This window comes from Clavelina lepadiformis, chromosome 8 (assembly GCF_947623445.1).
Source record: "Clavelina lepadiformis chromosome 8, kaClaLepa1.1, whole genome shotgun sequence".
NCBI classification, from domain to species: domain Eukaryota; kingdom Metazoa; phylum Chordata; class Ascidiacea; order Aplousobranchia; family Clavelinidae; genus Clavelina; species Clavelina lepadiformis.
Window position 1 is genome coordinate 18,213,084 of NC_135247.1, and position 15,955 is coordinate 18,229,038.

Below are 15,955 nucleotides of genomic sequence, written 5' to 3' on the forward strand. Positions count from 1 at the left end.
TTGAGTGGGCGACCATTTGCACCAGCAATTTGATTATGTGTCGGCGTTTGCTGCTGCTTCAGTTGCTACGGATTATTAAATGGCTTCCTTTGCCCTGTTTACAGCGAATATATATCACAGTATGGCAGCAAAATGATGGTATTGATTTTCATGCTTTGAAAGTATGTTAAAAGCATCATACGCGCTCAAATTAAATTTTTGCCATCGAAATCTTGAAATTGCACAACATTCGGCATGATTATACCGAAGCGCAACCATTGTCACGATAAAGAAAAGGTTTTGCTAAAGACCACAAATTCATTTGCACAAAAAGTCAATTTTGCCGAAGGTATCACTGTGATTGTCTTGGAAAGGCAATGTATTTAAAAAGGCTGAGTTCCCGACCATGATTAACTGTAACAATTTTGACTGTGTTTTATTCATTGACAACACCATTTTCATCCTTTTGACGTCACCACCTTAGGTATTTTACGAGCGCGTGTTTTATCCTTAAGTACTTTATGCGTTCATCACTGCCTTAAGTATTTTACACTTTTGTGTTTAATCTTTTATTGCTTTGCCGTGTTTTATAGATGCCTGTCTGTACCTCGCTTGTATCTAAGACTAGTGTCGTTTGCGCCGATAGTTCAGTTTATAATTTGTCTGTGTCCGCTTACTGCGGTGCCGAAGAGTAAAAGTATGATGGATCTTTCCTAAAAGTAAAGTTGTTGTCGCGGTTCACGGTTATTGCGGCACAGAACCAGGCTGAAATCAGGGAAAGGTTATTCTCGTTACATGATTAACTACTTGATAAACTTGTATTAAATGCAATGAAAATGGGTGAAGTATCTAATCAATTTTAAAAACAACTTCAAGCTAAACACTCATGTGATACTGGTAGCCAGGTCTCTGCTAATTGATTATTCGGTTACTTATCAAATCTGTGTAAATATCATTATTTAAGAATAATTAAAGGAAAAGCAACTATCTAGTATTTAACCAAATTCATCTGCAAACAATTGACTGTTTAAGAAGCAGCAGCAGCAGGAAAAGCCTAGCAAACTTGACTTGGTAAACTAAACCAAGATATCACTCAGAAAATATGTGAAAAATAAATATAGTTTCTGCGCCGACATAAAAAAATTTTTGTTAAAATTGACCGAACTTGGAACGATTCTAAGGTTTTCATAGTAATTTCATTGAATATCCGAAGTTTTGTTAGATTCCTGTCTGGAACCAGTAACCGCTAAGTGGTGTTGTAGAGCCACTCAACTTTAGTAGAAATGTTATTAAGAGAAATTCGCGTTGTCGAAAATCACAACACACAGTAAATGATGTACGAAGAGCATAAACAGTATTAAAAATCTGGATTATCAACCAGAAATATCTTGCAGTCTCTGGGGGTAGAAATTCCGTCCAAACTTCGGAGTATCTATTCCGGTTACCTTCAAATATCTGCACAGGTTTAAGAACAAATTTTAAAACTCAACTGAAACAGTTTAAACCAATCACTACTTACAACTTAATACTGTAGCGTATTATTATTTATGAAAGAGATTTGTACATAGATTTGTGTATTATGTATATGATATAAGACGCGTTAATAACTTACCGAATATCGCCGTGAATCTCCTAAACTACTAATTGATCAGATGCCAGAAAATTTCAGTTCCCATAATTCAGCTTGTAGCCTGATGACCAAGTTATCATCACCATTCATCGACCAAGAAACAGCTATCGTCGGATTTTTCAAGTTTATACCTGGTGTCACTGACCGAGTGATCAGTCTTATTAGCTTTTTAGGATAAGTTTTGTGCTAAATGGACCAAAAGTTTATGTTGGTTAAGCATTGGTCAAGTTTGAATCAACATTTCTCTACGAGAATCACAAATCAATTTCAGCGCATGTCTATGATTTCCTATATAACGCTAAAGAGGAAACGATTCTTATAAGTTGATCCTGAGCAGTATGAAACACTTCTTGATCACAGATGGGTGATTAAGATATATTCATTATGAAATTTGGAGCGACTCAGTACAGACAATTTTATTGTAATTTACCTTCTGAATGCCTACATGCTGCTCTATGAGCAAGTATTTCTGTCTGGACAACATCTTGTGACAATAGAAGCCAACATTATAAGACTAACTGACCGGCTTCATAGCCTATAATGGTTAATTTTTCTTGTTAAATGGACTCAAAGTATAGTGAGACATAAGTCATTTTTTAATCAGTCTCTCAAACATAAACCATTAATAGCGGAATCTATGACTACCCGTAGCACTCAAGAGGGAATAATTCGTGTAATTTGTTCACCAATAATATGAAATAATTTTCACTAGATACTGACCATGAGGATAATTATTGAAATGAAACATGTGTCGATTTAGGTGCAATAAATTACAGCCAATACATTTATGTGGGAAATGTGTAAAAATAAGACTTTGCTACATGGAAGTTTTTTCTATAACTGAAGTAATGTGATTCAATGATATATTATAAAATGCGTAAAAACTGCTCTGTGTTTTGTATGATGCCCTGCTTACCATAAAACGTGTTGATGCGGTTACTTTTACCTGTTTAAAGTTTTGAGTCGAGTTGAGTTTTACAAACAATAGTAAAGCTGAAGTCCCCAAGACTTATTATACTAATGCGGCGAAAAAAGAAACCGCTTAAACACTAAACACAAGAACATAAAAGATACTGTACAGCAGGGTTACAGTCTTGGCTTGACAGTTCCTTGGTATAAAGTGTTTCGATATACACGTTTTGCAACGAGGCAACTGGTTCCATTTTTCTGAACAGATTATGTCTTGCTATGGTCGAATCGAATAGATCATTACAACTATAGCGAGCAATACAAAACATGCGGTTATTAATGGCACCAAAGTCATCCAATATGAGAACTATCCTGTGATGGGCTTCTGACGTCAGTAAGACGGAACAAGGAAGCACTTCAGACGGAAATGAGATGTGAGGGGGCCTTCAATAAAAAGACCAGGTTGCGTTTGCTGAAATGGCCTTTTAAGATTGAGAATATTTACTTGCAACTTTGCTCATACTGTTAGGTTAGGGTCAGCGCTAGTCAGCAGACAGCATAGAAATTGTCTTGGTAAATCGCCAGACGAAGGCAAGAATAGCAAAGTATCACGTATATGCAAAAATACCATTTGCGTTTTTAATTAACCGCCTTAAGAAATGCAAAATGATCTCAATAATCACAAATGACAAAAGTAAACTGATTTTTTGTTCATTTATAACGTAAATTTAGCATTATATATGTTTATTATGGGCAGATCAATTTATCGATATAAAAAGGTGTTATATTCCACAAATCTTTTGCACAAATGGACGATTGCTACGTTTTAAAAAGAATTGTTATTTTAGTAACAATATTTCTGTGGATTGTTCCGTTGTCACAAGCTGGTAAGTGAAAATGACGGATATTGTTTATATTGTGAAAGTATATTTATACACATAATTCTGAATTTTTACCAATTTTTAATCTGTTTCTACCTCTATACACAATCGTTGTATGCTGCGTTTAAACAATTCATTTTATCGGCGTTTGTTTTTTGTTTTTTCACTTTTGTCTTTTCTTTTGTCGAAAAATTACTAATTCGGTAAACATTATTTACCAAGTATATACAAATACGTCAATGATTACATTCTGTTGATAAAACAGTTAAATAAAGCGAAAGCAATTCAAACTCATTTTGTGCCTCAAGAATGCCCAAACAATACCGTGCGCGTGGGAGAGACGTTTTACGCCATGTCACATGATCAGTTGGATTTTGTCGGATCTGAAAAACAATGCGCAGCCATGGGAGGAAGGTTGGCTGACTTCCAAGATCTTCGAACTGCAGCGGACATCAAACAAAAGATGAACGAACTTTATGAGAACGGTGCGACCTTGAATGTGATACAACAGAAATCATATTTGTTACTTTACAACCACACGCTAACAATTTATCCTTATTTGCACTTCTGCAGGTTTAAGCGAAGTGGAAGTATATCAATACACTGTTAACTACAAATATGTGCTTATGGGAACGTATAATGGATATGGGGCTTTGGATTCGTCTTTCCCTACTTTCAAACTCTACAAAAAGTAAAATAAATCATAAAGAATGCAGTAGATTTAAAACTTTAAAATTGTTGTAGTTTTTAATGTATAATATGACCACACTTTGAATATGTTTTGCAGACCTAGAGCAGAATACAACGCAAAGTTTATATTTTGCAAAGCTTCCTACAACTGGTACTATCGCTTATACCAAAAATGGTCTGTGCAAACCACAAGTTGCACTAATGGATGGACACACGACTTCACTTTGTACGGAGGAGAGAAAGACCGAGGAACTAAACCAGTTTATCGATATCATAATTCTGCATATTCAGTTCGACTTTCTTTGTCTGATGAACCATCTAATACAACGTGGCCCGGGACAGTTAACTATGACACCCGGCTTTCACCTCTGTACATTCCAGGTGAGAATTCCAATTTAACACCCACGCATGAAAACAATTTTGTCAATCACTGAACTTCTTCACGTTTAGGAATAAAATACTTGAAAGTTATGACAAACTCGCAATAATTTATGTAGGTTTTTACCGCAATGCAGTTTTTAGAAAGACGTTTATATATTGAAGTTATTTAATGTCACGTGTCTACTACGCATATACGTAATTAAGCCTATTGGCTTAGCGGTAAACTACACTTCACCTTAAATCATTCTGCATGCTTAACGAAGTGCTCATATATTCCATCAAGAATACTGGGAATAATTCTACAGCAAAACAAGAACGAAAATGCAGAACTTAATTACAGCGCATGCGCTACGGCAAGTTCACGTCCAGGCTAACCAAGCAAACCTCGAAATACGAAACTACTAATTGGTTTAAACAACAAAATTAAAAACGTCATAAATCTATAAAAATTGAACAAGTCTTTGATGGTGATATTTAGCGACACCTGGTCATTTCAATTTGTCCATTCCTACTCATCAATGTGCTTGAAGATATTTTGTTTGTTCTGTTTTGTTAACTTTGACTTCAAATCTTTATCAGATTTACAAATCCAAACGGGCATCCGATCTGGTTTTAACCAATCTGATTGGATATCGGACAACCACGTCGTCAACTCATTTCCATTTGATCTTCCACCAGCAAACAAAGACAAATGTCAACAACTCACACTTCGCTACAACGACGTAGACTGGGTGGCCAGTGCAGTTGAATGTGGAAGTACAACGGCTTATTATTACATGTGTCAGATCAAGTGTAAGTTTGTTCCATGTTTTGTTCCATCAATTTAACCTTACACTGTGCACATAATATCTTACTCAATTAAACGTTAGTGGCAAATAAAATAGTATTTGACCAAGTTACGTAAATTTCAAAAAAACAACAGTATTTTGAACAAATTGCGAGACTAATCTCATAGGTATTACAAGATGTCTATTATTGTCTTGTCTTCAGTTTCTATTCAAGCTGAAGCAATTATGTGCAACTCCACGTCGGTTCTAGTTTCATGGAATCTCACTTTGTACAAAGATCTGTTTTTTGGGGATGCAGACGTCACGTTAAATGTAATTTTGCAAATCACAATTAGCATTTAAAAGTTTTTAAGCGACTATTAAAATATGACGTTTATTCATGTGTAGATACATGTGGGACCCGACTTACATCTGATTAATGGTACCCTCGGGACTTTTATTGTTCCAAATTTGAAGCCACGAACAACATATAGAATCTTTGTGAGTCAACTTAAAATCAATTGTTGAAACCTTAAATAATTAATCTACTAGTTTATGCTTTAAAATAATTAAACCGTACACACACACTATTTTGAGTTAGCTTATAGTTGATCTACACATTGCCAAATCGTGCTATTTAGCCAAATTTAGCATTTCTATATAAGTTCAAAAAAAAATATTTTTTTAAATAATGCAAGTAATAAATTATAAAATATAACTTATAATATTTTTTCAGTATTATTTGGAAAGGTTTTAGAAATTATTTTCATTTCTGTTTGTTAACACATTACATACGTATCGTTATATCTAGGCAGAATTTTGGCATTCGTGTTCGACTAAGTTTTTAAGATCAGATGATGTTAACGTGACAACAAGTTATGGGAAACCGGAAGCAGTTACGACGGCTTACGTAGCAAACAATACTGCATCCGATGATTGTGTCATAGAATGGTCACGTGACAACTCTGACGGAAACATCACTTCTTATGAGGTAGTCTTAGCTGTTTGACGTAAAACACAGAAAATTGTGTCTTAACTTTTGTGTCTTAACTTGGAACAATAACCTGCTAAAAGAAGTGTAATGACACCAAAGGGTTATATTAATATTAACACCTTCATAGATCGTTGCAAACAACCTTTTCAACTCGAGCATAAAATTAAACGTCACTTCCGGGTTGTTTGAGATGGGAAGTACTCGATACACGATACCATCTGAGCTACTGGCTATATATGGATATAACAGGAACATAAGTTTCAAGGTTGGCAAATCGCTAATACGCTAGAAATAGAAACAGCAATATTTTTTTTGAACCGGAAGAATTTTCGTTCTTGGTCTTTCCATCAACTCAATTTAAATTTAATGGTTTTAATTAATTTTTTTAGGCTAAATTAGCAATAATTTTTAATAGAGTATGAAATATACCAGTATTGTATTTTCAGATTATTGCTTACTCATGTGAAGGCTCAAGCATGCCGATGTCGGTCAATGGTTACTGCGTCGTTGTCCCACCAGTCACTACTCCCGAGGCCTCATCATCTAGCGTTGAAGTGTATATTGTTGCTCCGTCACTGGTAACGTTGATTCTCTTACTGGCAATAACTGGAGTTTTTGCTTACAGAAGGTGAGGCGTTGTGTCATCTCAAATCATAAATTATCATAAGTAATTCATTGCTTTCTTAAGAGAATTCATTTCGTTGTAGGAACACCGGTCGGTTTCATACTTCAACAAAGAGAGATGTGTCAATTGATCCAGGTAATAATTTTGTATCAGTTGATTAATTATTGTTTTACTATGAATTTATTTTTATTCGTTTTTATCTTGATTAGTGCTAACAGTAATTTTCTAAGTTAATCTAATCCAGTGCTTGTCAACACTGGAGGTGTAATTGAAATTAACATTATTAACATAAATATTAACATAATTTGTATTGTTGTGCATTGTACTGTCCTTTGTATAAATTTCAATTTATTCGTATTTTAATTGGTGTAATTTGTTAGGTAATGATTGCAACCACTGTTCTAATCGTTCAAATTTTTGTAACAACTTAAGTTTTGTAAATTCTTTTAAGGAACAGTTATTCAGCCACGGATGCAAGATAACGTTACCCCTGCAGCAATGAAGGTTGAATTTCTGGGTTTTAATCAGTTCAAACTCTTGTAAAATTCAAACTCATTTACGAATTTAAAACTTAATTACAATGCTTTGCTGTTACACAATTTTTCGACGTACATAGCATATAATAATGTCAAGTCTTTTACAGGATGAAGAAACCGTTGTTGAAAGAGAAGGTATAGAGCCTGTGTATAATAAAAGACATGAAGCAAATAGTACGTGTTACAAGCGATACAAAATACTGTGCAGAGCGTTGCTGAAATGTTTTAACACTCACTCGTTACTTTAGCAAACTTGGCGTACTCGGAAGAAGTGAGCGTGTACGAAAACGTGTCATCGACCAACCTCAGTGGGGGTGTGCACATTGATAAACTTGAACATTTCTACAATACACGTAGCTCCAACGATTTTCAAAGCATCAAAGATGAATTTCAGGTTTCTTAAATATCATTATGTAGATAGAGTATATGGAATCTGCTTTAAAGTTTTAATTTTCAAGTGCACGAGTTTAATTTTGACTGATCATGTTTGGTCGATACCAATTATTAAAGTATAAAAAAATTCTTTTACTGCTTGACAGAGTATAAAAAAAAGGAGCGCTAACAAACCACACGAGGCGGCAAATCTGAACAAAAATAAAAAGAAAAACCGCTACAAAAATATTTATCCTTGTAAGTAAAATGATCCAAATTCTTGTTTATGAACCGGACGTTAAATCATGGTTCTGGTAAGACAATGTTCTTACTTCAGTGAATTTTTACAATGTTTTGCTTTTGCTTCTGTAGTTGATGATTCGAGAGTTGTGCTGCAAAGTGATGACGATTACATCAACGCCTCTCACATTAAGGTGTATTAATGGGTTCGACCGAATATGTATGTATTGAAACGGTTGCTTTAATGGATGTTGCCATTTTAGGGCTTCTGCGGAAAAAAGACATACATTGCAACACAAGGAGCAAAAGATTGCACCATTCCTGACTTCTGGCAAATGGTTTGGGAACAAAACTCATCAGTGATTGTGATGCTGTGTAAATTAAGAGAAGAATCCAAAGTAAGAATTAACTGGGGATAGTCTGATTTTTAATCTGAATGCAATGTAAACCAACCACTATAAAATTTTCTTTTTGCTGCATGCTTGTCGCTACAGATAAAATGTTCAGCATATTGGCCGGTTCAAGGATCTACAGTGACACATGGCAACTTTACAATCAAGACAACATTTGAAGATGACTTGGGTTGGGTCATCACCCGTAGGTTTTGCGTCATAAATAAAAGTTCACAGGTAATGATAAATTCAAATAGTTTTGCCTTAACGCTTTCAAAGTGGACATTAACATACTTCTGAAAACCTTTGAACCTATGCAACAATTACACTGTGCTGCGTTTGAAAATTTTTTTTCATAGGTCAAAGATGTTTTAACTGTTTCTGAATCGATTTTTTGCGCTGAACTCAAAAATGCAACCAGTTTTTTTCAATCAGGTCAAGTTTTTTTTCTATCACATATTTAATTATGCTAGCTTTGGTCGTTATTGTGCACAAAGAAACTAATTTCTGGGGTAGCTTAATTGGTCATGCATGTTGTCAATTTTCGCAAGATGGTATTTTTATTTGAATGTAAGGTTTTTGCAATGACAGCCATTTTAAATACTACAAAAATATAATGACACAGTTGAAATAAAGGCACTTACAACTAACCAAGAAAGCTTCCTAACACATAATTTTGTTCAACGGCGCTCAACCTAAAAGTAGAAGTTAATATGTTACATTATAGACACGTAAACACTTAACATCACAAATGTGTTTTAAATGTGAAATACTTGCAAACATCAATGTGTGAAATAAAAACGAAGTGTTCAAAATAGCTTAACACAGAAAGCGTTGTGCGGCACATGATGATATTACGACATTAAATGCAATAACAATATAAATACAAATGATTTATGCTGACAAAAAGTGTTGCTTCAAAGATTTTCTTCTATGTGTGGTGTTGGGAAGATCTCTTTTTAAGCACCAACAGTAATCTGCAAGCATGTTTACATCCCAGCATCCTTGGTACCTTTCTTCCATATGGCGAAGGTCTTGGTGGAATCTCTCTCCCTGTTCTTCGCTGTAGTCACCACAGTTGTCAGGAAAGTAATCTAAATGCGAACTCAGAAAGTGCATTTTCACAGACATCCGAGCTCCAAGGGATTGAAAACTTTCAAGCAGCTCTTTAACCTGTGCTTCATAATCAGGGATTCTATGCTTTCCAAGGAAGTTTGAAATTACTGCTCGAAATCCTGTCCATGCTCTTTTTTCTACTGCACTCATGTGTGCAGTAAAACCTTCGTCTTTCATCAGCTCACGGATCTATGGCCCATCAAAGACTCCTGCTCGTAGCTTCGCTTCAAAGATGCGGGGAAATTTCATTTGTAAGAACTTGAAGGTTGGGCCATCTTTATCAAGTGCTTTGGTATAGTTTTTCATGAGACCAAGTTTAATGTGGAGAGGTGGCAAAAGAATATTTTGTGGATCAACTAAGTAAGCAAATTTGACATTTTTAAAACCAGGTGTAAAACTTGTTCTGGGTAGCCAGCTAATTTGTGTGTAGTGGCGATCATCAGCCCTCGAGTCCCACAGACACAAAAAACATGGATGTTTAGTGTAACCGGCCTGTAACCCAAGAAGTATTGAAATCATTTTTAAGTCACCACATATTTTCCATTTGTGTTGGCTATACTGAAGAGATTTCAAAAGGTATTTCATGTCTTCATAGCATTCAGTGAGCTTCACTGAATGTCCAACAGGAACAGAACCAATCTTATTGCCATTGTGTAGTAATACTACCTTCAAACTCTTTACAGATGAGTCCAAAAACAATCGCCATTCTGCCGAACTGTATACTATGCCCAAAGCTGATATTAATCCTGAAACATCTTGACATCATCTAGGGAATGGTCTTCGTCATAATTGAAATATTTTCTAAACTATTTATCTTCATACCGATACCAGAAATATGTGGTGCATGGAGCTAGCAAGTTGTTCTCACGTAGTCGTGATCCTAGGAGCTGAGCGGATTCTTTGGTGAGATTTAAATCTCGTGTTAGGTCATTCAGCTCAAGCTGTGTAAGAGGCTTCGGTTGGCTTGTACTTTGCTCTGCATCCCATGTGTCTTGTTCACTTGCTTTGCTCGCTGCAGATGAACAACACTCCATTTCACTTATTTCTCCAGGTGGTTCTGGAACAGGAATACCAGGGCCATGTGGTACTGGTTTCATGGCTGAAGGAACATCAGGGTACTTCACATGTTGTTTGTTCTTCCGGTTTATTCCTAAAATGAAAAAGAACACTTTTACTCTTAAATCAAGCAATTAATGAAAATGCCTCCATACAGTGCAAGTATCAGCATACCTTGTAAGTTGGTCATGCAAAAATAACAATCAGTGACATGGTCTTTTCCTTCTCTCCATACCATAGGAATACCGAAAGGAAGGCTCTTTATTTTCTTTAGGCTCCATAATCTCAAGTTTTCAACGCATGCTCTACAACATATGTGCGGAGCAAATGCCTTGTCCTGATCGCCTAGTTTTACTCCAAAATACGCATAATATGCTTTTTTAACAAACTGCGTAATTTTTGCTTGGCGACTGCGCAGGGTGACCTTGCCACATATGTAACAGAACCTGTCTGGATCATTTTTGCACTTTCTCATTGTACTGTAAAAACAAATCATCTAAACTGCACACTAAACTAGCCTGTAAAAACAAGTTCAGATGTTTAACTTTTCAAGCACCAGGTGTATTCGTTATGTTCTTCTCATTGTGATGTCACTGAAGTTTCATCAAAACTTAATTCAAAAACTAAATCATTTTTATGACACCACAAATCTCAATCGCAAACGCTGAAAGCTGAAGTTGTCAAAAATTTCAAACGCAATTTGCCAAAAAACTAGACCTGATTGAAGAAAACGGATAACAGTTTTGGATTCAGCATCAAAAAGTACACTAAGAACCGTCAATACTTTATTAACCTAAAAATTAACGCAGCACAGTGTTATCATTGTAATTGTAACAATTGTAACATTGTAACAATTGTAAAACATTTCTTCATGTCGTTTGCTTGACAGAAGAACAGAGAAATCTTCCACCTCCAACTTGTATCCTGGCCAGATCATGGCGTGCCAACTGCAACATCTCCTCTCATGTATCTTCGTCGAATGGTAAAAGAAGCGACAGATGATGAACCAAATCAACCTGTCATCGTTCATTGCAGGTATATTTCTAACTATTACACATCTTGTCTAGCCAAAGAAAACAACCGCTGCGATTGGCTATTACAGCCCTAAACTAAAGCAAAGGCTCACTATACAGTATAATTGAACAATAAACGTTAATTTCCAAACAATTTGAAGTGTATTCTATACAAAGACAGTGTGTACTTAGTTGCCACAACATGTAAATAGTTTTTATTTTTTCTGTTCTTTGATTCAGTGCTGGTGCGGGTAGGACTGGTACCTTTATTGCCATGGATATTCTCTTTGATGAATTGGATCAGACTTCAGTTGTGGATGTTCCGGGTGCAATAACTCGCATGAGAGAAAGGAGAGTGGATATGGTTCAAACTGAGGTTAGTGTTTCAGTTTAAATCCGTTGTAATTTCAAGTGTGGTGTTGTGGCTTACAATTTTCAGGATCAATATGTGCTGGTATACAAACTGCTTGTGGAGCATGCTGTCTACAAAGATACTGACATATCAGCTCCTGATTATCTGAAGTTATCTCGACAAAGTCATTGGTAAGAACATGACATACAAAAATATCATTACAAGTGCACAAACTAAACTGTCTTCAAGTTAATTGAACGCAAAAATAGAAAAATAAATTAACTGTAAATTGTCTATTGATATATTTTTAATTTAAATCCTTGCTGTTTCACATGTTTAAAGGGATTCCAGATTCGAGAATGAATTTAAAATTTTTACGAGATTGTCGTCAACAGAACAATTTTCTTCTAATTCACCAGAAGGGACACAGTCAAGCACTGGTAAGGTTTCTATTGGGATCGTTAATGCGTAAGGCTTAGCAATTTTTGTTTGCTAATATGAAGCAGCTTTTTTACTTAAAAAGCACTGTAACCAAACCCTTGTGTTAATTTAGGTGATATCAACCGATTTAAAACTTCTTTCTCTGGGTTAAGCACAAAAAGACTAGAGGTAAAATCTGAAACCTAGCTATATATCCATCCACATTTAAAAAAATACAAATAGCGGTAAGTTTAACTATGCTACTGAATTTTCTTGAAATATGTCTCATTTATGTACCAGCGTATTTCAAGTTTTCTGGGAAACATATTTGCGGTGAGTGGCCCCGTTCTTGAAGAAGAAAAGCAATTTTGGGACTTTGTAGCTGACCTAAACACAAGCGTTTTAGTCTGCCTCGAGACATTGGTATGATTTTGAAATTTGCTAAAGAAAAAGTTTTATTTTTCTTTCACTTGGTGTCGCCATATTTATAAAAGAATTTAAAATTGTCTTTTAATTCACTTAAGGAAGCGGATTTGGTTACAAGATCCACTGAAAGAATTAGCTCCCAGATTCCAAACTCTGACAGGATTCTCAGCGTTGAGAACGTCCAAAGAAGTGAAGGTTTAGTAGAAAGAAAAGTTACGCTTTCCACCTCCCACACAAAGGTAAAGCAGATGTTTAAGATTAAGGTTGTGGTTTAAACAAGCTTCGTTTATACATAACATCTTTGCATACTTTTTCTTTTACATAAAACTTAACTATATATGTGTAGTTTGTTTTACATCATAGTTCCTTTTTATAACATCACTTTTTGAGTTTCGCTGCTGCGCGTCCACCTCCAACTATATGCACAGCCCAATCATTTCTTATGAGGATATAACGAAATTAAATTACATTAATTGTTTGTTTTTCGTCGATCAGATACAATTAAATCATTTGCAAGTAGAAGGCTGGAATGGGGAGGAAGCCAATCCTGACAGTAGTTATTTGTCAAACGCCATTAACATGTTGCAGACGCTGGTGAAAGAGAAAGAAAGAGTTGTTGTTTATTGCAGGTGATCGCTTTTACTGTCTAACTTTTCTTTCAAAACATCATTACTGTTCTTTAAATTTTTATATGTTATTTTAATGAGGTATGACGTTGTAATTGTAAATATAACGACATTTTAACTTACAAGGGACGGTTGTACACGAACGGGAACTTTCATTGCTCTGCTTAATCTGGTCGAAAGATTGAAAAGTGAAAGCAGGATTGACGTTTTCCGAACAATCAAGGACCTGAGAGACATGAGACCAAATATGGTCAATAATTTGGTAAGAAATGTGTCAGAGAGTCAATTTTTAAAGGGGTCAATTTTTAAGTCAATTTTTTAAATTTTTCGAAGGCAAAGTGAAAATATTCCACTTAAGAAATTAGGTCCATAAATTTGATAACTGTCAAAATGATTTTGAGAGAATGACTTAATTTTGCGAATAAACTAAAAGTTTTGCCAAAAACTTGTGCTTGGAGTTCTTATATCATATTGTTGCTATTCTCTTATTCTTTTTATTGTTTGAATTATTTCATTACTGTATCAGAATTATAACTGAATCATTATTATATTATGCTGATTTTTCATCGATCTTCTACTTTGTACTTTTGTTTTCAGGACCTATACAGATTCTGTTACAAGTTCATGGAAAACTATTTAAAAGATTTCCAGACTTATGGGAATTTTCAGTGATTGATTTCAAAAGAACAGTGACAATGTTAAGGAAATAGATTTTGTTTTTTCAACTGTCAGTACAATAGAGACACTATACTTTAACTCTGCACTTGGACTTTTAATTTTAACTTAGACTATATGCCATATGGTGTACCTTGTCGTTTTCGCTGTAGTTCTCATAAACACTGCTCTGATGGTGTTATACTCACATTTCTGTTCTTAGAATTGGAACCTTTCTGTGCATTTGTTTTCATTCATTTAATGTATTGCATACTTGGTGCAAAATTTTCTTCGTGGTCTAGAACTACTTTCTCTGTAACCAAATTCCATTTCCATGTGTGCACATTTATAACACATTTCACAATTAACAAATTCTTTGTACTAGAAAACATTCAGAATATTTAAATTTTTCACCTTGCACAAGCCGCAGTTTATTGCTTCTGCCACTTCTAAATAAAGTCTTTTTACCCGGTAAAATTTATTCCTACGCAAGGTGTAACATCGGGTTACTGATGTAAATATAGATGTGTCAGGTTATACTGTATAACCTTTTGTACTTTTAAGATGATTTTAGGATTTCGCACGTTTTAAGCGATGTATCGTGTTTGTCTGTTCACCTTTTCAAGCAATTTTTTTGAACCTGCCTCCCCTAGACAGGAAACGTTGCACCCATTGTCAAGATTGTAGGTATTTTTTTCAGTGAGCTGCTTTTGTTATATGTGTTATGCTGCTGTAGTGGCTTGGGAGCCACATCCAATACCAGTATACCAATTGTGGAAACATATGCGCCATTTAAACATTGCTCATTGATAAACCTACAGCTAGCATTTAATATTTGCAATGCAGATGCAATTCGGCTGCAGTCACAACTTTACAAACTGCAATCGTTATGCAATATTTGGAAACTTGCACTAAATAACTTTATGTGAAAGCGCCGTTTAGTACGTTACCAGGTGATTTCATAACATCCGAGTTTTAACTGTAAATAATTCCCATCTGCCAACGCTTTGCTTTTATCGTTCACACATTCTGAAATATGCGTGTATTTTGTGTTGAATATTTCCGTTCACAAGCGCTCTACGCTGTTATAAGCTTAAACTTCTGTGCGTGTAGCGCCCAGACAGAGAGATACCGAATCGTACGAACGTATTACGTCAGTCGTGTTAGAATGTAATTTGTTAGACTTGTTTTAATTGGTGAATGCTAAGTTTGTGCTTGTGTCATAATAATCGGAACCTGTACAGTTCCTACAATAAAGGATTGTTTCTGATAAACTGTATCTGTTAATCGTAATAGCTTTCGGCTAGTAACAGTAGTAACACGTTAAGGTTAGAGATTTCTAACCGCACGCAACCTCGGAGTCAGATCATTAATTCGGCAGGTAAACTAAGACCTAAAGGTTAAGATAAGCAGTAACCTCCGCACTGCTTTTGTTATATTTTGATGCGTTTACAGTTTGCACCCTTTCTGTCTCTACTTTATTGCCCTTTTAAGGTAGTCTTATGTTCTAGTATAGGCGCAACCTTTTGTTTTGACGAAATTTAATGTATTCTTATTGCACAACAGAAACTTCTGTCGTCTGCTTTAAAGCGCGTAATAAATTGTATTAGAAATTCTCATTTTGATCACTGAAGTCGGTGTTTTATCACAGAATTAGCCACATTTCGTTAATTGCCTCTGCTATCATGATACACCTTAGGTGTAGGATATTGATCTTTTTATAGCAAATATCTCGACAAGTCTAAAAGGGCTTTCACATGCATCACGTGGGCTATATTATTTACAAAAATTGCTTTAGTCGTGAAGTGTTCACATACTTTGAAGATTTCAAATAGTGACGTATCAATTAAAGTCTAAATAGGACTGATGATGTCAGCAGGTTATGTACTTGAAATG

The 15,955-nt window shown here is 35.2% G+C and overlaps 2 protein-coding genes across 2 annotated transcripts; one reads left to right on the forward strand and one right to left on the reverse strand.

Moving 5' to 3' along the window:
• Positions 1-3,266: 3,266 nt before the first annotated feature.
• Positions 3,267-15,692, forward strand: LOC143468634 (uncharacterized). The gene is made up of 28 exons (XM_076965963.1): positions 3,267-3,405; positions 3,708-3,884; positions 3,973-4,090; positions 4,187-4,470; positions 5,050-5,262; positions 5,461-5,570; positions 5,646-5,738; positions 6,049-6,228; positions 6,359-6,496; positions 6,678-6,859; positions 6,939-6,991; positions 7,308-7,360; positions 7,500-7,566; positions 7,641-7,786; positions 7,932-8,022; positions 8,137-8,198; positions 8,268-8,402; positions 8,499-8,633; positions 11,458-11,603; positions 11,822-11,957; positions 12,021-12,124; positions 12,276-12,373; positions 12,487-12,542; positions 12,654-12,776; positions 12,878-13,018; positions 13,275-13,408; positions 13,532-13,667; positions 14,003-15,692. Exons 1-28 carry the CDS (start codon positions 3,327-3,329, stop codon positions 14,075-14,077), a joined length of 3,465 nt encoding a protein of 1,154 aa, XP_076822078.1. The 5' UTR covers positions 3,267-3,326; the 3' UTR covers positions 14,078-15,692.
• Positions 8,720-11,389, reverse strand: LOC143468635 (uncharacterized). Its single transcript, XM_076965964.1, has 2 exons — positions 10,743-11,389; positions 8,720-10,662 (listed from the first exon to the last, which is right to left on the reverse strand). The coding sequence occupies exons 1-2, from the start codon at positions 11,062-11,064 to the stop codon at positions 10,319-10,321; spliced, it is 666 nt and encodes a 221-aa protein (XP_076822079.1). The 5' UTR covers positions 11,065-11,389; the 3' UTR covers positions 8,720-10,318.
• Positions 15,693-15,955: the final 263 nt, after the last annotated feature.

Bases quoted from the DNA above. Each gene is read 5' to 3' on its own strand.
- LOC143468634 (XM_076965963.1), top strand. From the start codon at position 3,327: ATGGACGATTGCTACGTTTTAAAAAGAATTGTTATTTTAGTAACAATA. The intron at 12,374-12,486 runs GTAAGGTTTCTA...GTGTTAATTTAG, and splicing joins AGGGACACAGTCAAGCACTG to GTGATATCAACCGATTTAAA. The intron at 13,668-14,002 runs GTAAGAAATGTG...TTTTGTTTTCAG, and splicing joins CAAATATGGTCAATAATTTG to GACCTATACAGATTCTGTTA.
- LOC143468635 (XM_076965964.1), bottom strand. From the start codon at position 11,064: ATGATTTGTTTTTACAGTACAATGAGAAAGTGCAAAAATGATCCAGAC. The intron at 10,663-10,742 runs GTATGCTGATAC...TTTTCATTTTAG, and splicing joins TTGCATGACCAACTTACAAG to GAATAAACCGGAAGAACAAA.